The 27,881-nt window shown below is 30.7% G+C and overlaps 1 protein-coding gene and 1 pseudogene across 1 annotated transcript; both read left to right on the top strand.

Annotated features, from left to right (window-relative positions):
• The first annotated feature begins 5,987 nt into the window (after positions 1–5,987).
• On the top strand, positions 5,988–6,932 carry LOC141517027 (olfactory receptor 4C15-like). The gene has a single exon (XM_074227965.1). It carries the CDS (start codon positions 6,000–6,002, stop codon positions 6,930–6,932), a length of 933 nt encoding a protein of 310 aa, XP_074084066.1. The 5' UTR covers positions 5,988–5,999.
• A 6,242-nt stretch (positions 6,933–13,174) lies between these two features.
• On the top strand, positions 13,175–19,146 carry LOC141519663 (olfactory receptor 4C15-like; annotated as a pseudogene).
• The last annotated feature ends 8,735 nt before the right edge of the window (positions 19,147–27,881 follow it).

The raw sequence follows: 27,881 nt of genomic DNA, 5'->3' as shown, positions 1-27,881 counted from the left end.
CACCATCAGGGTGTACAGTGTTTCTTTGTTTTTGCTCATCTCACTCAGCATCAGTTCATGAAAATCCTTCCCTGCTTTCTTAAATTCCCATTCCTCCAGCTTTCTAATAGAACAATAGTTTTCCATGACATGCATATACCATTGTTTGCTAAGCCATTCCCACTAGTAGAATTTTGATGTCTGTAGCTCTTTCAAGTTCTCCTCTAATATTTTGGCCACTACACCATTTTGGAGATTAAACAAGGACCACTATTTATTACTATTAATTTAGAAAAAAATGTTATTTTATTATGCAATTTTGCTATCTCTCATACTTTATTTTTCTTCCTTAAGGATATCATTTTTCTCTCTCATTGCATTCAGCTTAGATCAATGTATACCATGGAAGCAATGTAAAGACTAACAGAATGCCTTCTGCAAGGGGTTGGGGGGAGGGAAGCAAGATTAGGGGAAAATTTTTAAAATTCAAAAGTAAATAAAATATTTATAAAAAATTAAGGCAGCTAATAATTGGTTAATGAGAGATGCCAGAAAATCCTTCTACAAATACTAAGTCAAGAATTGATGATTTTTGACAATAATATTGCGTTTTATCATTTTGATTACACATTCCATGGCAGAAGGATTACTTGATGTCCTAATGGATCACAGACCCTGATGATCAGTATTACATTTAGGGCCAAAGGATCAGAATTAAAGAGCTAGTATTTCTTCCTGTAACAAGAGAACAGTGACCACATCTTCACAAATTTCACCATCTTAGAAACACTGAAAAATTCCAACACCACAAGCCTAGATCTGCAAACAACTTTGCAAATATATGTGACACACACAAGACAGTGCCCTGCTCTGGTAGCCTTCCCCAAACCACTATAAGAACAAAGGCAAAATATTACATAAATTAAATGTCAGAAACAAGAAGGTGAAAGGATCAAGCAAGTGTAAATCATAAAAATAGAAGACAACAAAATGAAAATTTCCATGAAAAGTGACAAAGAAAAATACTCATTAGACACAAACTCAAAAAGATTTACTGTTATTTTTCACAAAAATTTAAAAAGCTGGCCAGAATTAACATTATCATAAGATATGAAGAAAATTGTAGAAAAATTATGAAAATAGAAAACTCCTTGGTGGAAGAGGGACAAAAATACTCGAGAAAAATAAATGCTTATAAAGCATAATTGCACTAATGCAAAATGACATATAGGAGTTCATTGAAGAAACCAATTTTTTGCAAATTAGAATTTTTTAAGCATGACTAATGACACCATGGTGTCTCAAACAACTTTAGAAAAAATATGAAAAGGACTGAAAATAGAGAGAAAAAACAAATCCTCTATTGATAAAACTCAGATACTTTTGTGTAGAAAATGCAATAAAGTAAATTTACCATGAATTTAATTATTTCCTTGTATAGAAATAAGAAAGAAAACCAATTATCAGAATCAGAAATGAAGAAGTTAAACATCCCACTAATGAAGTTAAAATCAAAACAAGTATTAGAAATAAATTTACACATTTATGAGCCAGAAAACTGAAACTTAAGTTATATGGATATATATATATATATATATGTATATATATTTACACACATTTATAATATGCACATACACATATTAATCTTGTTAATTGTATCTTAGAAAAATATACATGTCATGAATGATCTATTTAACAAAAAAATTCTACTGAAGTCTGAATGGATATACAAGAGAATTAAAATAAATGATAAAATTTCATTATAATTATATACAAACAAATAAAAGAAATAAGTAGAAAAGGAGTGCCACCAAATTTCTTCTATGAAATAAATATTTTAGATTCAAATCATAAAGAGCACAAATGGAAGAAAAACTGTTACTCAATATTCCTAATGAATATTGATGCAAAATTTTAAGTAAAATTTGTAATAAATTAATTCATCATAAATTTTGACTAGAGATAAAATCAATGCAGGGAAAGTTTGAGTTAAAAAATGTAAGTTTAGTGGAAGATATCAACAACTTTTATATGAATAGATATAGTAGAATCCTTTTATAAAAGGTGTAATACACAGTCTGGTTAAGGAAAAAAAACACAGAAAAGAGGGAAATCAATACTCATTCTAAAAATTAAATGTGCAATCAATCTATAACCAAATGCAAAGATTATTTGCAAATGGGATAAACTGGAAATCTTCCTGATATAAATATTAGCGCAAGGATGTCCATTATCACTCATATTATTTATTATTGAATGAGAGATATCAGTTGTAGCAGTGACAAGAAGTGAAATTTAAGCAATTAGATATAGGCAGTATAGTGCCTGACAAATATAGGTGCAAAATAATGGTTATGGTTTGTTTGACACTTAAGGCACCTTAGATCTCTATATGAAAGAGGTCATTTAAAATTCTGTTCATAAGAAATTCTTTATCATTACTCTGTAGATATGAAATTTTTGTCCTCTGTTATTTCCTATGAAAGTAATAGTTTCATATATAACTGCTTATTCTTCCAAAGTATTGTAACAGGGCAGACTGACACTAACTTACTTGGGAAGCTTCACTGACCAAAGTCAAATTAATTAAAAGCATCGAACATCTTAGAGAAGGCGATGTCTTATTTCCCTGGTGTCTGGGTCACTTCGCTATGCTTCTGAACCACGATTCAATTACTAAACATAATTGTGTGACTAATTAAGTTCTTGGCTTTTAACTGTTCACTTTGGAACTGAATATAGGTCAGTCAGAGTAGAGCAGGAATGGGGAAAATGTTCCTTCCTTTATGAAAATCTGAGAACATAACATTTTTGTTGACAAAGGTAAGTGTCACTTCTAGTATCACTTCTAACCCATGAGGAAAAAAAAGCACGCTGGTATAATAAGCTGGGTAGTATCAATAATTTCTCATTCATTAAAAATATTTCTAATTTTTAAGTTTCCTTTTGATTTTGAGGTCACAGGTCGGTTGTGACAGAGATTTCATTTGAATAGTGATTTTTGTCAATACTCAGTTACCACATCATCATCATTATAGTTTTTTCTAGTAATGCTATGTAATGATTACATTAAATGTGTTTTAGTGACTAGCAAGTAGTTTTCATGTCACCTTTTTTGAACTTCAGAATAACTGTGGGAGCTAGTTGCTATTACTATCTACATTATATTGCTGTGCAAACTAAGACAAGGACTTTATCACAGCCACAAATATAAAAATTGTCTGAGATGGAATTTGAAACCATGTCTTCCTGACTCCAAGTCAAAAACTCAATCCACAGAGTAAGCAGCATAATCTCCTCTAAGTCCCAGTATCCATTAATGCCTCTATGGGTTGCTTTATCATTTTAGAAAACACTCTAGATTTCTTGATAATTTGAAGCCAAGATATTGGGCATCAGTCACTACAATAGACTGTTGATGCTTTCTGGAAGAACTTTTAATATCATTCTAAGAGATTTAATATTAGTAGGCAGCAAAAGGAGGCAATGAATCCTGAGGTTATTTCATCAAAGAAGGGCCAAAGTAGAAGGAAGTATTAGAGAAGACTAACCAGAGTGCTTTAAAATTTCTGAATTGTTTACCTAGAAGTAATAATTATTTCTTCCTCTATTCATTTAATTTCCTCTCCATATGTAGGCAACATTCTCTTCTTTCAGACATTTCAGTAGCTGTCCATGAGTCTTACAAGATTAGATCACATGTAATTATTGACATTTTATATGAGAGTAGTAAAAGGTATTTTAAAAATTGTTAAAATTACTTCAAGTTAAAAAAAATCTATCTGTGTTAGGCAATGAGCTAGGCATAGAGCTCTGGTTCCACTGTTCCAGTGCCATTTCTACCATCAACCACGGTCATTAAACAGGTAGAGTAATAGCATCTTTTTAATTAATACTTCTATGGAGGAATATAACAAAAAAGGCAAATAAAATAATTTTTCTTATTTTTTAAAATTAAAATGTAATGCATAGTCAATTCTCTAAAACGTAGAAAATAAATTGATCAGAGATTAAAATAATTAATTTTGACAAAGACGATTCTCAAAAGGAAAAGAAAGCAAGAAAATATTGCCATCATCTCTTAAATTTAAATATTAAATAGTAATACTGAACATTAATATTAAATATGACCATCCTCTTTTCAAACCAAATGTTTTCTGAAATAAATACAAATACATAAGATGAGGAAAATAACTTCCATTTCTGGGATTTTTTATGAGAAACTGGAGAAAGCAAAGAGCTGGAAGTTAGAAAAAAAGCATCAAATTCTAAAATTTCCCAGCTGTGTGACCTTGGACAAGTCACTGAACCCCATTGTCGAGCCACACCCCAAAAAAATATCAACAAAAAATTAATAAAGTAATTTATTTTTACTGATGTTTTGTTTTTTTTCTCCTTTGGGCAGTTTCTACTTCTACTAGTGATAGTAATAAGACCATATGATTTGCATGATAATTCAATTGAAAAATTCTATGGCAAGCTCCCTATCATTTTCAGAAGAGGTGATGGGAGAGGGATGGGTGGAAGGGAAGGGAAAGTAAAAGTTGGAATTAAAATCTTTTAAAATTTAATGAAAAATTTTTCTTGATATATAATTGGGGAAAATAAAACAATATCAAGATAAGAAAAAATTGTGAGAGAGTGAAAAGACAGATAAATACAGACAGTAACAGATAAAGACAGAAAGAGAAAGAAATATAAAGAATATGGAGAGCAATGTTAATATTATGAGTATCTTTTTGCTGAAACTGCCAAATTTCAATGATTCTAAGATCTTGCAGTTTCCCTGCCTTTTCCCTCAACTTTTCCAAAATTCATCACTGAGGCAGTTCTTTGATAGTCTAACAATTCATAACTATTGTGAGATTTATTTTTCTTCATTTAATAACTGAAACCACAGCACTCTCCCTTTAATTAGTTATTTATTGTTAATGTTTATATATTTATGCAAAAGTATTGTCAAATATTCTACATTTAAGAGAAAATGAGGAAGATCCTAAATGCTGAGAAACTCACTGTTCTCTTAAATCAGATTCTTTAATTGTAAAATGATGATATTAACAATCCCTATGATTCAATATTGTTGTGGGGATGTTCTGAAATATGTTAAATATCTTGAAAATTTTAAAGACTAAATAAATGGTAACTGTCCTTATTACTATTATTGTATTCTTGAACATAATATAGACTCTCAAACCAGCATTTTGGGTCTCAAATTGGAAATTTAATTAAGTGCACCTTGGTTATCTATTATCCTTTTCTCATATCCTACTATGTTTAGACTGAAAATATTGTTAAACTATTGTTATGGTTATAAAATAATGACTAAAATATTTTCTTGCTCATATTGTTCTTTTATTAGTGTGTTCTTTTATTAGCAAGTGTAATGTAACAGCTAACAATCTGTACTTCATGTGTTGCCTAGATATATTTAATTTACATCTGATATAACCTATTATTTTTATATTGTGCAAATAAAATATTGATAGTATTTTGTTAACATTCTTGTTTTACAATTATTCTACCATATTCTTGAGTTCCTTGATAAACCTGTGATAACACTAGTTGCATTTAAATCCTGCAATCATCAAAATGATTGAGAAGATTTAGAAATATGATCCTTGAAGTCACATGAACAATCCCCTTGGATCTTTCAGAAGAGTCATACTTGTACATGATATTCATTAAATTTTTCTTTTATTTACCTATTATTTTGTGGAAAGCTTCTTTCTTTGTGTGAACGTAAAAGAAAATCCTTCCACAATAGCAGATATGTTTATTTATCTGAACCTTTGCAATTCAATTATTTTGGAAGTCCTTAATACCTCTTTACCTGCAATAACAGAGTATTTATTTATATCTATTGACTCTTATTTTTATTTAGAAAGATATTGAAGGATAAAGTATTTAATCATTGCTTTATTTTGCTTGTATTACAATCTACATTGTAAAGATGCTTTCTTATCTCTTGGTTTCAGATCATACATGGTAAAGAAGAGACGAACCTCTGTGTAAAAATTATGGAAAATCAAAGCCAAGTGACTGAGTTTATTTTCTTGGGACTTACACAAAATCCAGCTGCTCAGAAAATCCTATTCATTGTTTTTTTGTTGTTATACCTTGCCACTGTTGTGGGAAACCTATTTATTGTGGTAGTCATTAGTAGCAGCCCTTCACTCTTTGCTTCCCCCATGTACTTCTTCCTGGTCATTCTGTCTTTCTTGGATGCATGTTTCTCATCAGTCATTGTTCCCAAAGTCATAGTAGACTCTTTATATGAGAAGAAAATAATCTCCTTTGAAGGTTGCATGACTCAGGTTTTTGCAGAACATTTTTTTGCTGCTGCTGAGATGATTGTCCTCACAGTCATGGCTTATGACCGGTACGTGGCCATCTGCAAACCCTTGCACTATGTGACTATTATGAGCAGAAAACTATGCTTTTTTCTTACAGGACTGGCCTGGGCAGGAGGATTCCTGCACTCTGTGATCCAAATGTCCTTCATCTTACCATTACCATTCTGTGGTCCCAATGTAATCAATCACTTCATGTGTGACTTGAACCCTTTGCTGGAACTGGCATGTACCAATACACATAACCTTGGTTTCATGGTAATAACTAATAGTGGGCTGATTTGTACTTTAATTTTTTCCCTATTACTTATTTCTTATGGCATCATCCTGTACACCTTGAGGACATACAGCACAGAAGCACGAAGGAAAGCCCTCTCCACTTGTACCTCCCATATCACAGTTGTGGTTATGTTATTTGTCCCATGCATATTTGAGTATGCGAGGCCTCCCATCACTTTCTCCTTTGATAAAATGGTAGAAATACTTTATACTATTTTGACATCCTTTTTAAACCCCTTCATCTATACTTTTAGGAATATGGAGGTAAAAAATGCCATGAGACAATTTTGTGTTACTAAGCCATTTTTTATAAAAAAATAAATAAATTAAAATAAAATGGTTATTTATCACTGAAAATGCTGAAGAATATTCAAATGTGTGTGTTATGTTTGTATCTTGAAATATTTTGGTGATAATTAAGATTGGTGATGTAATAAGGAAAATTCTCTTTCAGGATTCATAGCTATATCTATTGATGAATGGATATATATATATATATATATATATTTTAGGTAATAGATATGGATACATGCAAATTTGCATATATATATATATATATATATATATATATATATATCCATATCTATTACTGTAGATTCCTAGTCCCTACTGCTATGTCTGTTGTTCTAATATCTTGCTTACCCTAATCTTGTCTAATCAAAGTTCATTGTCTTGGGTATTCCATCAACAAAAGTTTCTATCTTTTGATTCTAGGCTTTTGCTCTGACTTTTCCCCACATTTAGAAGGAAAGCTCTTCTCATTTCTAACTGCTATTTTTCCTTGTCTTCTTTATCATCCAAACTCAAACTCCCATCTTTTCCAATCTATTTTTTGCAAGCTAATTTAATTCTATTTCTTTTTCCCATTTTGCTGCTTATTAAAATCTTTTATATACCTTTTTCATACATTTTATCTTGCTTATTGTTGCCCTACCCCATTGCAATGAAAGATCATTAAGGACAGTATTTCTTAAATTTTGTTTAGTTTTTTGTTTTCGTTTTTGCTCTTTTTGACTTCGTTGTTTTATTTTTCAGTTCTTTCTGCCATCATGTATTTTGTTTTCCTTTCACCCATGCAAAAATGATGTAAAATGATTTTCCACTCTTAAGAAAGGAAAGAAAAAGAAAAGAAAGATTCCATTCTCCTATTCCCAAGTGAGTCATAATTATGTGTTGGGGTCAATTCATACTAATTTCCCAGAGATATTCCTGTTTTCACAAACATCAGATGCACATCTGATAAGTTTTATTATTTCTATAGAGATTCAGAGATAACCTTCTGGGTTCATAAAACTTGATTCCATTGAAATAAAAAATCTGAATGCTATAGCATAATGTTGGTCATTTTGAGTAAAGAGCAGAGCGTAAGAAGGAATGTTAGAACCACTGAATAAGTTGATACTTCACTTCAAGCTATCCCTTTGTCCTTTTAAAATTTTGAAAACTAGAAGGAAAATATTCCTGCTTCTTTTACTGACAAAGGTAGGATTCTTTTTAATTTTCCCTTTTGGGGTTTCAGGAAAAAATACAAAACTATTTATCATAGTGAGCTAGATACATTTTATATTTACTGAAAGGAGGAACTCAACAAATTCAAATAAATAATCAACTCATCCCCAAAGTCCCCTTTTTTCAGGGCAAAAGAAACCCAGAAACTAACCATATGAATTATCTGAAGGAATGGTTTTCAGTTTAATTTACATTTTGAAGTTTTCAAATGATCTGCCTTATTTTATGACCCCCCAACTTTTTATACCCTATTAATTTATTCAGATTTCTCTGAGTCAGTTAAGTTTTTCAATGTTTTATCAGCTATGATTCAATATCTTTAGATTTCTTTGCAATTTTCAGCAATATTTTAAATGCAACTAAAATCATGATTATGAAAATAACTTCAAATCCTTTAAAAGATTTTATACTCTTTCACCTTATTTCTTTTTACTCTTCTCACTAACTGAGCATTGAGACTCATAATCCATGAGAATATGAGGCTAATTATAAACTTATTTTATTTTCCTCGAAGAAGGAACAAATGTCCAAGTCATTAAGTGTAGATTGAGAAATATCTCAATCAAGAAAATATCAGGGGTGGCTTGGTGGCACAGTGGATAGAGCACTGGCCTTGGAGTGAGCAGTACCTCAGGTCATATCCGACCTCAGACATTTAATAATTACCTAGCCTTGTGGCCCTGGGCAAGCCATTTAACCCCATTGCCTTGTAAAAAACTTAAAAAAAATATCAGCAATATGAAAATACATTTTTTAAAAATCTTCATACTTTTATCATTGAAATACACCATAGAGAAAGAGAAAAAGGAGAAAGAAAATGACTCCAAGATATTGTTCACCAGTGCAACAAATTATCCCATTCTCAATCACTCTGTTTAATGATTTTCTTCCTCCTCCACCTCCACATTCTTATATCTTCTTTAAAAAAATTATTTATTTAAGTAAATGGGATGAAATGATTTGCCCATGGCCATACAACTTTGCAATTATTAAGTGTCTGAGGCTGGATTTGAACTCAGATCTTTCTGACTGCAGAGCCAGTGCTCTAGTTGCCCCTCTTCTTCTTCTTGTTCTTTTTCTTTTTTTCCTCCTTTGTGTTCTCATTATATTAAATATTTTTGTCAGTGTTTACATCATTGTTGTTGCTTTTATTTTACCAAGTTTGGGTTATGGAATTCACATATAATACAACATGGAACTGCATAATTCCATGCTGGTAAACTGTTCATTGGTCTGTGAAGAATATGATTTGCAATATAACGCCAAACTCTGGGAAGCATGGGAATCAGGAAAGCATGGACAACAATTTAATTTTCTCCTGACAGAAAGGTCTGGCAAGTTAGTTAAGTTAGGACAATTCAAGTATGTGGAAACAACTGATCCTATGCACTGTAGCAGAAGGAAAGTGTTTGAAGCTAAGTGATGAGCTTCTAATCTTAGAAGGGTGACAATCTTGAACAGCAAAGTTTTGGTGAGATAAAATTTAGACACAGAAGCAATCACTTCAAACTGAACCTTGTCTCAGTCATTTATGCTAAGAAAATCAGAGTCTGATGTTTCTTTGTGCAAATATGTCATCATAGAAATCACAGAATTGTTTCTTTGGACAAAATTTCCTGGACAAAAAAAAAAATTTCCTGGGTGAAATTGATGGATTTACTTGGGGAAAAAAAAAAACACAAAAACCTTTAAAGAACTATAAAATGTTTATGATACAAGAACTTTAGCATATTTCTAAATTTCTCCTCACTAGATCACTTTTCATTTTCTTTCAAAGGGTATTTTAGAGAAGGCCACCAAAATATTTTCTATTCTTACAACATTCCCTTTCTTTTTCTTCTCACATTATATATGTTTTTTCTACGAATTTTTAGCATTTATACTCTGTAATATATAAGTATATATTTGTATATACATATATATTATCTAATGAATTAAGAATAGATATTAGTGAAATTTTAAAATATTAACTTTTGATATTTTCGCTAAGAAGTATCACAAACGTATTTGGAAAAGGGAGGAAAGTATAGAACTTGTGATTTCTATTTGTTGTCATTTTTTCATATATGTGGGACTATTCTTGACCATATTTGTCAAAAATGAAGAACTACTTTGACACCACCTTTTAAAGTCATTTTTTTAAAATGAGAAAGTGATGCAAATAGGAATAAAGAATTTGATCAGGGTTACACTGAGATTATGTGTCTGAGACCAGATTTGAGTTCAAGAAGATGACTCTAACTGGTTTCATGTCTGGTATTCTATCACCATTCTATCTAGCACCATCTTACTGTTTCTATAACTTGGTATCAAACAATGGTGATTTCTTCTCTTGTCATTAACATTTTTTTACCCAGCATCCACATGCTCAGGGATAGTCAATGTATCTTGATCAGTATAATTATAATCATGCCGACAATTGATAGACAATATTTTCATTCTCAATTAATTATATGCTAGATATCTTTCTTAAATGTGCTTGTTAAATATTTGGAATAAAATAAGCATAATATCAGAGGATAATAAAAAAGCTAATTTCACTTGAAACAAGTCCATTATGCAAAACTTATTAGTCATTTTAAATGTATAATAATGCAAACATGTAATTTTTTTCCCTTTTCTTCCTCACCTTCCAGAAGGATGATACCATTACACACATAAAGATCTATATGTAGGTATATACCTACATATATAAATATATATATATATTATACCTGCCTTTATTTTATTTATCTTTCTGTATTGGCAGATATAAATTTTATATGTTTTCTAAGTAATTTCAGTATTTATTTTTGTCACAAGGACTGAGTCTCTTAAAGACATTCATAAAAGTGAATGATAAAAAATTTATGCACTATTCTCTTGATTCTCCTTTATTCTTCTTCCTTATATAAGGCAAGTCTTTCCATGTTTTGTTTTTAAGGTCAATGAATTAATCATTTCCTATAGCATAAAGTAACATTTCTTCACAATTATATCTCAACTTTTTTTTGACTAGTTACCAAATGACCATGCTTCAATTTTCAATTTTTTGTCACCATTAAGAGAGCTGCTATAAACATTTTAGAAAATACAGGTCCTTTAAATTTTCCTTAATTATCTTTGGAAATATATCAAGTACATATTACTGGATTAAGGGAGATAATAGTTCCATAATTATATGGGCATAATTCCACATTTCTCTTCAAAATGTTTAGATCGTTCAAAATTTCATAAAATATGAATTAAGTTTCCTAATTCTGACACTTTCCATCCAATATTTATACATTCTCCTTCATTCATTTCAGCCAATCTGGTGTGTATAAAATGATATCTCAAGGTTGTTTTAATTTGAATTGCTCTAATTCATATTTATTAAGAATATTCTTTCAAATGTCAATAAATTACTTTGAATTCTTCACTGATTCAAATGCCTGTTCATATCATTTGACCATTTGTGAATTGCATTAGCTAATTATTTTATTTGAAAGAAAGAATAACCAGTTGCTAAAATGACGGAATTTAGATTAAAAGGCCAAAAATATGAATCTTGGTGCTTTCACTTACTTCCTAAGTGATCTTGAAAAGATCATCTAAAATTTCTTTATACACAGTTTCTTCAAGAATAAAATGAGGAATTTGAATGAGATATTCTGTATGGTTAGTTTCAGATATAGATGCACTCAATTGTTTTAATATCCTCTTAAGAAAATGTAAACTCATTGTGAGTAGAAATTATTCATCTCAATTTCTTGCCTTTTTGATGAAATAAACAATACTTTTCTCAAAGTGGAGAAATATAGTTTTTTGAAATTTATCCAATATAGGTTAATTTGAATTCATGGAATATATACAAAATATTGTGTGTAAGAATGGCTTATGAGCATTCTCACAGCAAATATTAATAAACAAGAAACAAAGAATTGCAGTAAAATCAATTCACTTGAAACAAATATTATTCTGATATTGTCTTTACAGTGATAAGTGAATGAAATGACAATGATGATATAGGACAAATGAATTCAAGTGTGACTAAATCACTATATACATATTCATGTTTGTATACATTTACAATCTTTTGATACTCACATACATATATACATATTGAAATATTTGTTGAATTATAGGAGCGGTAGATTCCAAAATGAAGATTTTGATTATCACACTGTATTTTGACCCTGTTGGACCACATCTGGCATATACTATTCAATCCAATAAGCTATATTATGAAAAGAATATTAAAGAGCTGTAAGACCTCCATAGACTTCCAAGGAAAGGGGTCAGTATACTGCATTTTATATTACATCAAATGATTTAAATAATTAGTAATTCATCTCGTTAAAACTGAATGATTTAAGGAGGACATGATAACTTGAAGCAGTGAAGAACTGTTTTAGTAAAAGAGGGAATTTTCTTCCAATTAATTCTTAGATCACAGGTAAGAATGATAGCTTTGAGTTATGAAAAGATATCCAACTATCTCTCTCTCTCTCTCTCTCTATCTATCTATCTTTCTATGCATATGTGTGTCCTTTTTTCTCAAAGAAGGCCATGACATCAGAGAGGTAATGCCATGAGAAGCACACAAACTGGATATGAGTGAGGGGACATAGACGTCCCCTATCCCATAATCACAGAAGTCACTATTATGTTATATTACAGTAGTCTTCCTCAGTTTCCCATACTGTAAAAAGAGAAAAATAATAACACCTCTCTCACATGTTTATTGTAAGGATCAATTCAGATAATATTTGTAAAATGCTTAGAACATTGCTCGAAATTTGACAGGTGTTTTATAAAATAAATGTCTTTTTTCACCTTTTAAGATACCATGGATCAATATGAAGAAGGATTTTTTTAAATCCACTTGGCCTTGACCCCTGACATTAGAAGAATAAGGTGTAGTCAGTTAAATACAGAATGACTAAGCTTCTGATGTGTTCAGGCCCAAAAAACAAAATAATGGCAACACTAAGAATGGTTACAGTTTTGAATTAAAGCTGGTACCCAGATATGGCATGTTGGTACATCTATATGTTAAATGAGAATGGTATATCGACATAACGATTAGGCCGATGGAAAATTCAACATACATTTCTTGTTTCTAACTGTGATAATTTTCCGTGTGATGTTTGAAGTAGTTATAGATTCATTTGTATAGCTCCTGCCAGTAGCAGGATTTAGTTGAATGGATTTTCTGCACTCACCCTAAAGATCGAAAACAGTTTAGACCCATTTTTTTTTCATGGGAGGAGAGATGTTCAACTAAAAAAATGACATTATAAATGAAGACTTTTATGCAAATATTTTTTGTAAGTTTATAATTTTTCAATGGTCAGGAACATTGATCAATGGTTATTGAAATCTCTAAGGAGCTGCATCAGAAAAAGGTTAAATTGTTCCTTTTTTCAAATAGTTTATTTTTATTATCATTAATATTGACATTTCTAATGCAATAATGGTATCTTCCTTTTTAAAAAGTGATGTAAGATTTTTAAAACATTTTACAAATATTATTTCATGTTATAATCACATAATTATTCTCTGAAAGTATATCTGATCATACATTGTTACTTTCTAAAGACTGATGTACATAAGCATTTATTGATATTTCAATTATATCATTTATATGAAATTGAAAACTTTTAATGAAAAAAATAAAGAACATTCAATCAATATTCTATTAAACTTCTTATGTGTCTTAAAGTATTAGGAAAAAGTGGTAATGGAAATTATTGAGTTGAATCAAAATGGTCAAGAAAAGAAAGATGTAATGTGCTCTCTTCCAGCTTTCCATGAAACTTCAAACTAAACCACAAATTAAATTCTAATGTGACAAATCCAACAAAAGACTGGATATCCCTAGATAATTTAGTAAGTCATGGAAGAGATGATGATACTGGGTCAGGGATAGTCCAGTAGACATAGTGGCAAGACCAATGGTATGAATGAAAAGAAAGAATAGTAGCAACCCCAAGAGTTCTCATACCTGAGATAATAAAGGCAACTAAGGCCTTCCAGGCCAAGATGGCAGAGAGAAGACAGTCACTGTGTTAAGTATTCCCTGTGTCCCCTCCAAAATAACATGAAAGAAATCTCTTAACAGAAACTTAATCAACAAAACCCAGAAAAGGACTCTATATCATCCTAAAAGGTACCATAGAAAATAAAATATTTTCAATATTAAATATGTTTGCAACCAATGTATGTATGTAATTTTGCTATCTCTTACACTTTATTTTTCTGCCTTAAGGATATCATTTCTCTCTCATCATATTCAACTTCAATCAATGTATACCATGGAAACAATGTAAAGACTAACAAAATGCCATTTGTTGGGGGAGGGCGGTGGGAAGCAAGATTAGTGGAAACATTTTAAAGCTCAATATAAATAAAATCTTTATAAAAAATTTAATCTTTATAAAAATATAAAAAATAATGGCAACTCATAATTGGTTATGGCGATATGCCAGAGAATCCTTCTGCAAATACTGAGTCAATATTAGATGATTTTTGGCAATAACATTGCCTATTATCATTCTGAATACACATTCCATGGCAAAAGGAATACTTGATGTCCTAATGGGTAACAGACCCTGATGATCAGTAATACTTTTAGGGCTAAAGGATCAGGAGAAGTAAAGAGCTGGTAGGACTTCCAGTTACAAGAGAACAGTGACCGCATCTTCAAAAATTTCGCCATCTTAAAAACACTGAAAAATTCCAACCCCTAAGAACTAGATTTGCAAATAACATTGTAAAAATATGTGACACACACAGCAGTGCTCTCCCCCAAACTACTCTAAGAAAAAAAAAGGCAAAATATAACAGAAACTAAATGTCAGCAAACAAGATGGTTAAATGATCAAGCAACAAATTTTGCATGACTTTAGAAAGTTATCATGATGATACATACGAGCAAGACATAAAAACAGAAGAGAACAAAATGAAAAGTTTCATGAACAAAGTCACAAAGAAAAATGCTCATTAGACATAAAGGCAAAAATAATTCCTGGTATTTCTCACAAAAAATTTAAAAAGCTAGACAGAATTAACATTATCATAAGATATGAAGAAAATTGTAGAAAATCATGAAAAGAGAAAACTCCTTGGTATATGAGGGTCAAAAATACTGGAGAAAATAACTGCTTTTAAAGGAAAATTGGAGCAATGGAAAAAGAGATATAAAAGTTCATTGAAGAAACCATTTTTTGCAAATCAGAATTTTTTCAAGTATGACTAATGACTCCATGATGCCTCAAACATCTTTAGAAAATAGAAAAATGGACAGAAAATAGAGAGAAAAAATAAATCCTCTATTCATAAAGCTCAGAGATACTTTTGTGGTGAAAATGTAATAAAGTAAATTTACTATGAATTAAATTATTTACTTGTATAGAAATAAGAAAGAAAAACAATTATTACTATCATTAATGAAAAAAGTTAAACATCCCACCAAAGAAGATAAAATCAGAACAATTATTAGAACTTAGTTTACACATATATATGCTAGAAAGCTGACAATTGAGTTAAATGGATATGGATACATACATATATATATATATATATATATATATATATATATAAAATATACACATACATATATTATCAATGTTCATTGTATCTTAGAAAAATGTACACATCATGAATGATCTATTTAACAAAAAACATTGTATGGAAGTCTGAATGGATATATAAGAGAATTATACTAAAAGATAAAGTTTTATTATAATTATATACAAAGAAATAAAACAATAAGCTAAAAAGGAGTACCACCAAATTTCTTCTATGAGATAAAAATTTTAGACCAATATTATAAGTAGCAAAAATGGAAAAAAAAACTATTACTCAATTGCCCCAATGAATATTGATGCAAAATTATAAGGAAAATATGTAATGAATTAGTTGATCATAAATTTTGAATAGAAGAGATAAAAATCATTGCAGGGAAGGTTTGAATTTAAAAAAAAACTTGTAAGTATAATGGAAGATATCAACAAAAGTACAACAAAAATTCCACAACATTTATATGAATAGATATAGAAGAATCCTTTCATTAAACATGTAACACACAGACTCTGCTTAAGAAAAAAAAGAACACTAAAAAGGAGGGAAATCAATAGTCATTCTAAAAATTAAATGTGCAATCAATCTATAACTAAGAGCAAAGATTATTTCCAAATGGGATAAACTGGAAATCTTCCCAATATCAATGTTAGAACAAGGATATCCATTATCACTCTCATTATTTAGTATTAAATGAGAGATATTAGTTGTACCAGTGACAGGAAGTGAAATTTAAGCAATTAAAAATAGGCAGTATAGTGCTTGCCAAATATAGGTGCTAAATAATGCTTATGGTTTGAGTGAATCTTTAGACACCTTAGATCTCTTTAAGAATGAGGCCAATTTAAATTCTGTTCATAAGAAATTCTTTATCACTCTTTTCTAGATTTGAAATTTTTGTCCTTATTTATTTCTTATGAAAGTAATAATTTCCTATATAACTGCTTATTCTTCCAAAAGTATTGTAACAGGGTAGACTGACTCTAATTGGCTTGGGAAGATTCACTGACCAAAATGAAATTAATTAAAAGCATCCTACATCTCAGAGAAGGTGATGTCTTATTTCCCTGGTGTCTGGGTCACTTCTCTTTGCTTCTGAACCATGATTCGTTTTCTAAACATAATTGTGTGACTAATTAAGGTCTTGGCTTTTAACTGTTCACTTTGGAACAGAATATAGGTCAGTCAGAGTAGAGTAGGTATTGGACAAATGTTCTTTCCCTTATGATCTGAGAACATAACATTTATGTTGACAAAGGTAAGTGTCAGTTCTAGTATCACTTCTGACCAATCAGGGAAAAAGGCATGCTGGCATAATAAGCTGTGTAGTACCAATAAATTCTCATTCGTTAAAAATGTTTCTAAATTTTATGTTTCCTTTTGATTTTGAGGTCATCAGTAGGTTGTGACAGAGATTTTATTTGAATAGTGATTTTTTGTCAATACTCAGTTACCACATTTTCCCCGTTATTATATTTTCTAGTAAAAATATGCAACAATTACAATGATGAATGTTTTAGTGCCTTTCAAGTAGTCTTCATGTCACCTTTTTTGGAACTTCAGAATAACTCTGGGAGCTAACTGCTATTATTATCTACATTATATAGCTTTGTAAACTAAGACATTGACTTTATCACAGTCACATAGAGAAAAATTGTCTGAGATGGAATTTGAAACCATGTCTTCCTGACTCCAAGTCAAAAACTCAATCCACAGAGTAAGCACTGTAATCTACTTTAAGTCACAGTACCCATTAATGCCTCTATGCCTGGCTTTATCATTCTAGAATACACTGTAGATTGATAATTTGAAGCCAAGACATTGGGCATCAGGTACTAGAATAGACTGAAGAGGCATTCTGGAAAAAAGTTTTAATAGCGATCTAAGGGATTTAATATTATTAGTCAGCAGAACAAGGCAATGAGCCCTGAGGTTATTTCATCAAGGAAGGTACAAAGAAGAAGCAAGTATTAGAGAAGACTAACCAGAGTGCTTTGAAATTTCTGAATTGTTTACCTAGATGTAATAGTTATTTCTTCTTCTATTCATTTAATTTCCTATGCATATGTAGGCAACATTTTCTTCTTTCAGACATATCAGTAGCTGTCCATGAGTCTTACAAGATTAGTAGGTCACATGTAATTATTGATATTTTATATAAAAGTAGTAAAAAATATTTTACAAATTGCTAAAAATTACTTCAAGTTTAAAAAATCTGTGTTAGGCAATGAGCTAGGCATAGAACTCTGTTCCAGTGTTCCAGTGCCCTTTCAACCATAAACCATGGTCAGTAAATAGATAGAGTAATAGCATCCTTTTAATTAATACTTTTATGGAGGAATATAACAAAAAAGACAAACTAATTCCTCTTTTATTTTTTTAAATTAAAATGTAATGCATAGTCAATTCTCAAGAAAAGTAGAAAATGAATTGATCAGAGAATATAATAATTAATTTTAAGAAAGACTATTCTCAGAAGGAAAAGAAAGAAATAAAATTTTACCATCATTTCTTAAACATATATAAAACAGTAATACTGAATATTAATATTAAATATTATCATGCTCTTTTCAAACCTAATAAATTATGATCTTGGGCCTCACACAAAATCCAGCTGCTCAGAAAATCCTATTCATTGTATTTTTATTGTTATACCTTGCCACCCTTGTGGGAAACCTATTTATTGTGGTGGTCATTAGTAGCAGCCCTTCACTCTTTGCTTCCCCCATGTACTTCTTCCTGGTCATTCTGTCTTTCTTGGATGCATGTTTCTCATCAGCCGTTGTTCCCAAAGTCATAGTAGACTCTTTATATGAGAAGAAAATAATATCCTTTGAAGGTTGCATGACTCAGGTTTTTGCATCACATTTTTTTGCTGCCTCTGAGATGATTGTCCTCGCAGTCATGGCTTATGACCGGTACGTGGCCATCTGCAAACCCTTGCACTATGTGACTATTATGAGCAGACAACTATGCTTTTTTCTTGCAGGACTGGCCTGGGCAGGAGGATTCCTGCACTCTGTGATCCAAATATCCTTCATATTACCATTACCATTCTGTGGTCCCAATGTAATCAATCACTTCATGTGTGACTTGAATCCTTTGCTGGAACTGGCATGTACCGATACACATGACCTTGGATTCATGGTAATAACTAATAGTGGGCTGATTTGTACTTTAATTTTTTTCCCTATTACTTGTTTCTTATGGAGTCATCCTGTACACCTTGAGGACATACAGCACAGAAGCACGAAGGAAAGCCCTCTCCACTTGTACCTCCCATATCACAGTTGTGGTTATGTTATTTGTCCCATGCATATTTGAGTATGTGAGGCCTCCCATCACTTTCTCCTTTGATAAAATGGTAGAAATACTTTATACTATTTTGACATCCTTTTTAAACCCCTTCATCTATACTTTTAGGAATATGGAGGTAAAAAATGCCATGAGACAATTTTGTATTACTAAGCCATTTTTATAAAAAAATAAATAAATTAAAATAAAATGGTTATTTATCACTGAAAATGCTGAAGAATATTCAAATGTGTGTGTTATGTTTGTATCTTGAAATATTTTGGTGATAATTAAGATTGGTGACGTAATAAGGAAAATTCTCTTTCAGGATTCATAGCTATATCTATTGATAAATGAATGGATATATATATATATATATATATATATATATACATATTTAGGTAATAGATATGGATACATGCAAATTTGCATATATATAAATTTGCATATATATATATATATATATATATATATATCTGTATCTATTACTATAGATTCCTAGTCCCTACTGCTATGTCTGTTGTTCTAATATCTTGCTTACCCTAATCTTGTCTAATCAAAGTTCTCTGTCTTGGGTATTCCATCAACAAAAGTTTCTATCTTTTGATTCTAGGCTTTTGCTCTGACTTTTCCCCACATTTAGAAGGAAAGCTCTTCTCATTTCTAACTGCTATTTTTCCTTGTCTTCTTTATCATCCAAACTCAAACTCCCATCTTTTCCAATCTATTTTTTGCAAGCTAATTTAATTCTATTTCTTTTCCCATTTTGCTGCTTATTAAAATCTTTTATATACCTTTTTCATACATTTTATCTTGCTTATTGTTGCCCTACCCCATTGCAATGAAAGATCATTAAGGACAGTATTTCTTAAATTTTGTTTAGTTTTTTGTTTTTGTTTTTGCTCTTTTTGACTTCGTTGTTTTATTTTTCAGTTGTGTCTAACTTTTCACTGCCCTGTTATGGGGCTGAGTTACTAAAATGTTTTGCCATTGTCCTGCCGGTCATTTTATAGTGATGAGAACTGAGGTAACTGCCTTGGCCCGGGACAGACCCTTAATAACTATCTGAGGTCAACATGAACTCATGATGGAGAGACATTCCTGCTAGGAGGTTGTCCCTCTTTCCCCTGCACAACCTACCTATTGCTTGGTCAAAGGCAGGGGCTGTTTTGCTTCTTTCTAGGTCTACAGGTTTTAGCTCAGTATCAGAGAGATTGAAACATTTTTATGTGGAGACAAAGAGACCATTCTTTCATTTCATGGACTTAGAAGAGGATGCTATTAACTCTATGATTGACTTAAAGATACTCTTTTAAATCTAAATAATCATTACCACAGCTCAGTTTAGGAATAGATAGATGAAACCACAGCACATGAAAAATTAATTGACTGATGAAGTTTTGAAAACATGAAATTGTATATTCTTGTTTCATATCAAGACAATGGAAGTAATTCCTTTGAAAGATTATACTAAGGTTTCAACGAAGAAAACTTTAATGGGGTCATTAGAAGTCATTCTCTAATTTTACTCACTTTTTAAAATTATTAGATTGTTTCAGTGAGGGATAATTAATTTTATATTGAAAGCCTTTCAAAATTACTCTGATAAAAGGCTCTGGCACTGCCATCTTTCTACCATCATGTATTTTGTTTTCCTTTGACCCATGCAAAAATGATGTAAAATGATTTTCCACTCTTAAGAAAAGAAAGAAAAAGAAAAGAAAGATTCCATTCTCCTATTCCCAAGTGAGTCATAATTATGTGTTGGGGTCAATTCATACTAATTTCCCAGAGATATTCCTGTTTTCACAAACATCAGATGCACATCTGATAAGTTTTATTATTTCTATAGAGATTCAGAGATAACCTTCTGGGTTCATGAAATTTGATTCCATTGGTATAAAAAATCTGAATGCTATAGCATAATGTTGGTCATTTTGAGCAAAGAGCAGAGCGTAAGAAGGAATGTTAGAACCACTGAATAAGTTGATACTTCACTTGAAACTATCCCTTTGTCCTTTTAAAAATTTGAGAACTAGAAGGTAAAATATTCCTCTTTCTTTTACTGACAAAGGTAGGAATCTTTTTAAGTTTCCCTTTTGGGGTTTCAGGAAAAAAATACAAAACTATTTATCATAGTGAGCTAGATACATTTTTATTTACTGAAAGGAGGAACTAAACAAATTCAAATAAATAATCAACTCACCCACCAGGGCAAAAGAAACCCAGAAACTAACCATATGAATTATCTGAAGGAATGGTTTTCAGTTTAATTTACATTTTGAAGTTTTCAAATGATCTGCCTTATTTTATTTATACCCTATTAATTTATTCAGATTTCTCTGAGTCAGTTAAGTTTTTCAATGTTTTATCAGCTATGATTCAATATCTTTAGATTTCTTTGCAATTTTCAGCAATATTTTAAATGCAACTAAAATCATGATTATGAAAATAACTTCAAATCCTTTAAAAGATTTTATACTCTTTCACCTTATTTCTTTTTACTCTTCTCACTAACTGAGCATTGAGACTCATAATCCATGGGAATATGAGGCTAATTATAAACTTATTTTATTTTCCTCGAAGAAGGAACAAATGTCCAAGTCATTAAGTGTAGATTGAGAAATATCTCACTCAAGAAAATATCAGGGGTGGCTTGGTGGCACAGTGGATAGAGCACTGGCCTTGGAGTGAGCAGTACCTCAGGTCAAATCCGACCTCAGACATTTAATAATTACCTAGCCTTGTGGCCCTGGGCAAGCCACTTAACCCCATTGCCTTGTAAAAACTTAAAAAAATATCAGCAATATGAAAATACATTTTTTAAAAATCTTCATACTTTTATCATTGAAATACACCATAGAGAAAGAGAAAAAGGAGAAAGAAAATGACTCCAAGATATTGTTCACCAGTGCAACTAATTATCCCCTTCTCAATCACTCCATTTAATGATTTTCTTCCTCCTCCACCTCCACATTCTTATATCTTCTTTTAAAAAATTATTTATTTAAGTAAATGGGATGAAATGATTTGCCCATGGCCATACAACTTTGCAATTATTAAGTGTCTGAGGCTGGATTTGAACTCAGATCTTTCTGACTGCAGAGCCAGTGCTCTAGTTGCCCCTCTTCTTCTTCTTGTTCTTTTTCTTTTTTTCCTCCTTTGTGTTCTCATTATATTAAACATTTTTGTCAGTGTTTACATCATTGTTGTTGCTTTTATTTTACCAAGTTTGGGTTATGTAATTCACATATAATACAACACGGAACTGCATAATTCCATGCTGGTAAACTGTTCATTGTTCTGGGAAGAATATGATTTGCAATATAACGCCAAACTCTGGGAAGCATGGGAATCAGGAAAGCATGGACAACAATTTAATTTTCTCCTGACAGAAAGGTCTGGCAAGTTAGTTAAGTTAGGACAATTCAAGTATGTGGAAACAACTGATCCTATGCACTGTAGCAGAAGGAAAGTGTTTGAAGCTAAGTGATGAGCTTCTAATCTTAGAAGGGTGACAATCTTGAACCGCAAAGTTTTGGTGGGATAAAATTTAGACACAGAAGCAATCACTTCAAACTGAACCTTGTCTCAGTCATTTATGCTAAGAAAATCAGAGTCTGATGTTTCTTTGTGCAAATATGTCATCATAGAAATCACAGAATTGTTTCTTTGGACAAAATTTCCTGGACAAAAAAAAAAATTTCTTGGGTGAAATTGATGGATTTACTTGGGGAAAAAAAAAACACAAAAACCTTTAAGGAACTATAAAATGTTTATGATACAAGAACTTTAGCATATTTCAAAATTTCTCCTCACTAGATCACTTTTCATTTTCTTTCAAAGGGTATTTTAGAGAAGGCCACCAAAATATTTTCTATTCTTACAACATTCCCTTTCTTTTTCTTCTCACATTATATATGTTTTTTCTACGAATTTTTAGCATTTATACTCTGTAATATATAAGTATATATTTGTATATACATATATATTATCTAATGAATTAAGAATAGAAATTAGTGAACTTTTCAATTATTAACTTTTGAACTTATTTTCTAAGAAGTATCACAAACTTATTTGGAAAAGGGAGGAAAGTATAGAACTTGTGATTTCTATTTGTTGTCATTTTTTCATATATGTGGGACTATTCTTGACCATATTTGTCAAAAATGAAGAACTACTTTGACACCACCTTTTAAAGTCATTTTTTTAAAATGAGAAAGTGATGCAAATAGGAATAAAGAATTTGATCAGGTTTACACTGAGATTATGTGTCTGAGACCAGATTTGAGTTCAAGAAGATGACTCTAACTGGTTTCATGTCTGGTATTCTATCACCATTCTATCTAGCACCATCTTACTGTTTCTATAACTTGGTATCAAACAATGGTGATTTCTTCTCTTGTCATTAACATTTTTTTACCCAGCATCCACATGCTCAGGGATAGTCAATGTATCTTGATCAGTATAATTATAATCATGCCGACAATTGATAGACAATATTTTCATTCTCAATTAATTATATGCTAGATATCTTTCTTAAATGTGCTTGTTAAATATTTGGAATAAAATAAACATAATATCAGAGGATAATAAAATAGCCAATTTCACTTGAAAAAAGTCCATTATGCAAAACTTATTAGTCATTTTAAATGTATAATAATGTAAACATGTAATTTTTTTCCCTTTTCTTCCTCACCTTCCAGAAGGATGATACAATTACACACATAAAGATCTATATGTAGGTATATACCTACATATATAAATATATATGTATATATTATACCTGCCTTTATTTTATTTATCTTTCTGTATTGGCAGATATAAATTTTATATGTTTTCTAAGTAATTTCAGTATTTATTTTTGTCACAAGGACTGAGTCTCTTAAAGACATTCATAAAAGTGAATGATAAAAAATTTATGCACTATTCTCTTGATTCTCCTTTATTCTTCTTCCTTATATAAGGCAAGTCTTTCCATGTTTTGTTTTTAAGGTCAATGAATTAATCATTTCCTTTAGCATAAAGAAGCATTCCTTCACAATTATATAACTCAACTTTTTTTGACTATTTACCAAATGAGAATGGTGCAGTTTTCAATTTTTTGTCACCATTAAGAGAGCTGTGATAAACATTTTAGAAAATACAGGTCCTTTAAATTTTCCTTAATTATCTTTGGAAATATATCAAGTACATATTACTGGATTAAGAGAGATAATAGTTCCATAATTATATGGGCATAATTCCACATTTCTCTTCAAAATGTTTAGATCGTTCAAAATTTCATAAAATATGAATTAAGTTTCCTAATTCTGACACTTTCCATACAATACTTATACATTCTCCTTCATTCATTTCAGCCAATCTGGTGTGTATAAAATGATATCTCAAGGTTGTTTTGATTTGAATTTCTCTAATCCATACTTAATAAGAACATTTTTCAAATATCAATAAATTACTTTGTATTTTTCACTGCTAAAATACCAGTTCGTATCCTTGGACCATTTGTGAATTGCATTAGCTAATTATTTTATCTGAAAGATAGAATAGCAAGTTGCTAGAATGACTGAATTTAGATTAAGAGGCCTAAAATATGAATCTTGGTTCTTTCATTTACTTCCAAAGAGATTTTGAAAAGGTCATCTAAAATTTCTTTATACTCAGTTTCTTCAACAATAAAATGAGGAATTTGAATGCGATATTCTGTATAGTTAGTTTCAGATATACATGCACTCTATAGTTTTAATATCCTCTTAAGAAAATGTAAACTCATTGTGAGTAGAAATTATTCATCTCAATTTCTTGCCTTTTTGATGAAATAAACAATACTTTTCTCAAAGTGGAGAAATATAGTTTCTTGAAATTTATCCAATATAGGTTAATTTGAATTCATGGAATATATACAAAATATTGTGTGTAAGAATGGCTTATGAGCATTCTCACAGCAAATATTAATAAACAAGAAACAAAGAATTGCAGTAAAATCAATTCACTTGAAACAAATATTATTCTGATATTGTCTTTACAGTGATAAGTGAATGAAATGACAATGATGATATAGGACAAATGAATTCAAGTGTGACTAAATCACTATATAAATATTCATGTATGTATACATTTACAATCCTTTGATACTCACATACATATTGAAATATTTGTTGAATTATAGGAGCTGTAGATTCCAAAATGAAGATTTTGATTATCACACTGTATTTTGACCCTGTTGGACCACATCTGGCATGTACTATTCAATCCAATAATCTATATTATGAAAAGAATATTAAAGAGCTGTAAGACCTCCATAGACTTGCAAGGAAAGGGGTCAGTATACTGCATTTTATATTACATCAAATGATTTAAATAATTAGTAATTCATCTCGTTAAAACTGAATGATTTAAGGAGGACATGATAACTTGAAGCAGTGAAGAACTGTTTTAGTAAAAGAGGGAATTTTCTTCCAATTAATTCTTAGATCACAGGTAAGAATGATAGCTTTGAGTTATGAAAAGATATCCAACTATCTCTCTCTCTCTCTCTATCTATCTATCTTTCTATGCATATGTGTGTCCTTTTTTCTCAAAGAAGGCCATGACATCAAGAGAGGTAATGCCATGAGAAGCACACAAACTGGATATGAGTGAGGGGACATAGACGTCCCCTATCCCATAATCACAGAAGTCACTATTATGTTATATTACAGTAGTCTTCCTCAGTTTCCCTTACTGTAAAAAGAGAAAAAATAATAACACCTCTCTCACATGTTTATTGTAAGGATCAATTCAGATAACATTTGTAAAATGCTTAGAACATTGCTCAAAATTTGACAGGTGTTTTATAAAATAAAATGTCATTTTTCACCTTTTAAGATACCATGGATCAATATGAAGAAGGATTTTTTTAAATCCACTTGGCCTTGACCCCTGACATTAGAAGAATAAGGTGTAGTCAGTTAAATACAGAATGACTAAGCTTCTGATGTGTTCAGCCCTAAAAAACAAAATAATGACAACACTAAGAATGGTTACAGTTTTGAATTAAAGCTGCTGCCCAGATATGGCATGTTGGTACATCTATATGTTAAATGAGAATGGTATATCAACATAACGATTAGGCCTATGGAAAATTCAACATACATTTCTTGTTTCTAACTATGATAATTTTCCATGTGATGTTTGAAGTAGTTATAGATTCATTTGTATAGCTCCTGCCAGTAGCAGAATTTAGTTGAATGGATTTTCTGCACTCACCCTAAAGATCGAAAACAGTTTAGACCCATTTTTTTTTTCATGGGAGGAGTGATGTTCAACTAAAAAATGACATTATAAACGAAGACTTTTATGCAAATATTTTTTTGTAAGTTTATAATTTTTCAATGGTCAGGAACATTGATCAATGGTTATTGAAATCTCTAAGGAGCTGCATCAGAAAAAGGTTAAATTGTTCCTTTTTTCAAATAGTTTATTTTTATTATCATTAATATTGACATTTCTAATGCAATAATGGTATCTTCCTTTTTAAAAAGTGATGTAAGATTTTTAAAACTATTTTACAAATATTATTTCATGTTATAATCACATAATTATTCTCTGAAAGTATATCTGATCATACATTGTTACTTTCTAAAGACTGATGTACATAAGCATTTATTGATATTTCAATTATATCATTTATATGAAATTGAAAACTTTTAATGAAAAAAATAAAGAACATTCAATCAATATTCTATTAAACTTCTTATGTGTCTTAAAGTATTAGGAAAAAGTGGTAATGGAAATTATTGAGTTGAATCAAAATGGTCAAGAAAAGAAAGATGTAATGTGCTCTCTTCCAGCTTTCCATGAAACTTCAAACTAAACCACAAATTAAATTCTAATGTGACAAATCCAACAAAAGACTGGATATCCCTAGATAATTTAGTAAGTCATGGAAGAGATGATGACACTGGGTCAGGGATAGTCCAGTAGACATAGTGGAAAGACCAATGGTAGGAATGAAAAGCAAGAATAGTAGCAACCTCAAGAGTTCTCATACCTGAGATAATAAAGGCAACTAAGGCCTTCCAGGCCAAGATGGCAGAGAGAAGACAGTCACTGTGTTAAGTATTCCCTGTGTCCCCTCCAAAATAACATGAAAGAAATCTCTTAACAGAAACTTAATCAACAAAACCCAGAAAAGGACTCTATATCATCCTAAAAGGTACCATAGAAAATAAAATATTTTCAATATTAAATATGTTTGCAACCAATGTATGTATGTAATTTTGCTATCTCTTACACTTTATTTTTCTGCCTTAAGGATATCATTTCTCTCTCATCATATTCAACTTCAATCAATGTATACCATGGAAACAATGTAAAGACTAACAAAATGCCATTTGTTGGGGGAGGGCGGTGGGAAGCAAGATTAGTGGAAAAATTTTAAAGCTCAATATAAATAAAATCTTTATAAAAAATTTAATCTTTATAAAAATATAAAAAATAATGGCAACTCATAATTGGTTATGGCAATATGCCAGAGAATCCTTCTGCAAATACTGAGTCAATATTAGATGATTTTTGGCAATAACATTGCCTATTATCATTCTGAATACACATTCCATGGCAAAAGGAATACTTGATGTCCTAATGGGTAACAGACCCTGATGATCAGTAATACTTTTAGGGCTAAAGGATCAGGAGAAGTAAAGAGCTGGTAGGACTTCCAGTTACAAGAGAACAGTGACCGCATCTTCAAAAATTTCGCCATCTTAAAAACACTGAAAAATTCCAACCCCTAAGAACTAGATTTGCAAATAACATTGTAAAAATATGTGACACACACAGCAGTGCTCTCCCCCAAACTACTCTAAGAAAAAAAAAGGCAAAATATAACAGAAACTAAATGTCAGCAAACAAGATGGTTAAATGATCAAGCAACAAATT

Source organism: Macrotis lagotis, chromosome 3 (genome assembly GCF_037893015.1).
Source record: "Macrotis lagotis isolate mMagLag1 chromosome 3, bilby.v1.9.chrom.fasta, whole genome shotgun sequence".
NCBI lineage: Eukaryota > Metazoa > Chordata > Mammalia > Peramelemorphia > Peramelidae > Macrotis > Macrotis lagotis.
The sequence above is the reverse complement of the archived record's forward strand: the minus strand, read 5'-3'. Positions and strand labels throughout refer to the sequence as shown.

Coding starts and splice junctions, on each gene's coding strand:
- LOC141517027 (XM_074227965.1), top strand. CDS start 6,000: ATGGAAAATCAAAGCCAAGTGACTGAGTTTATTTTCTTGGGACTTACA.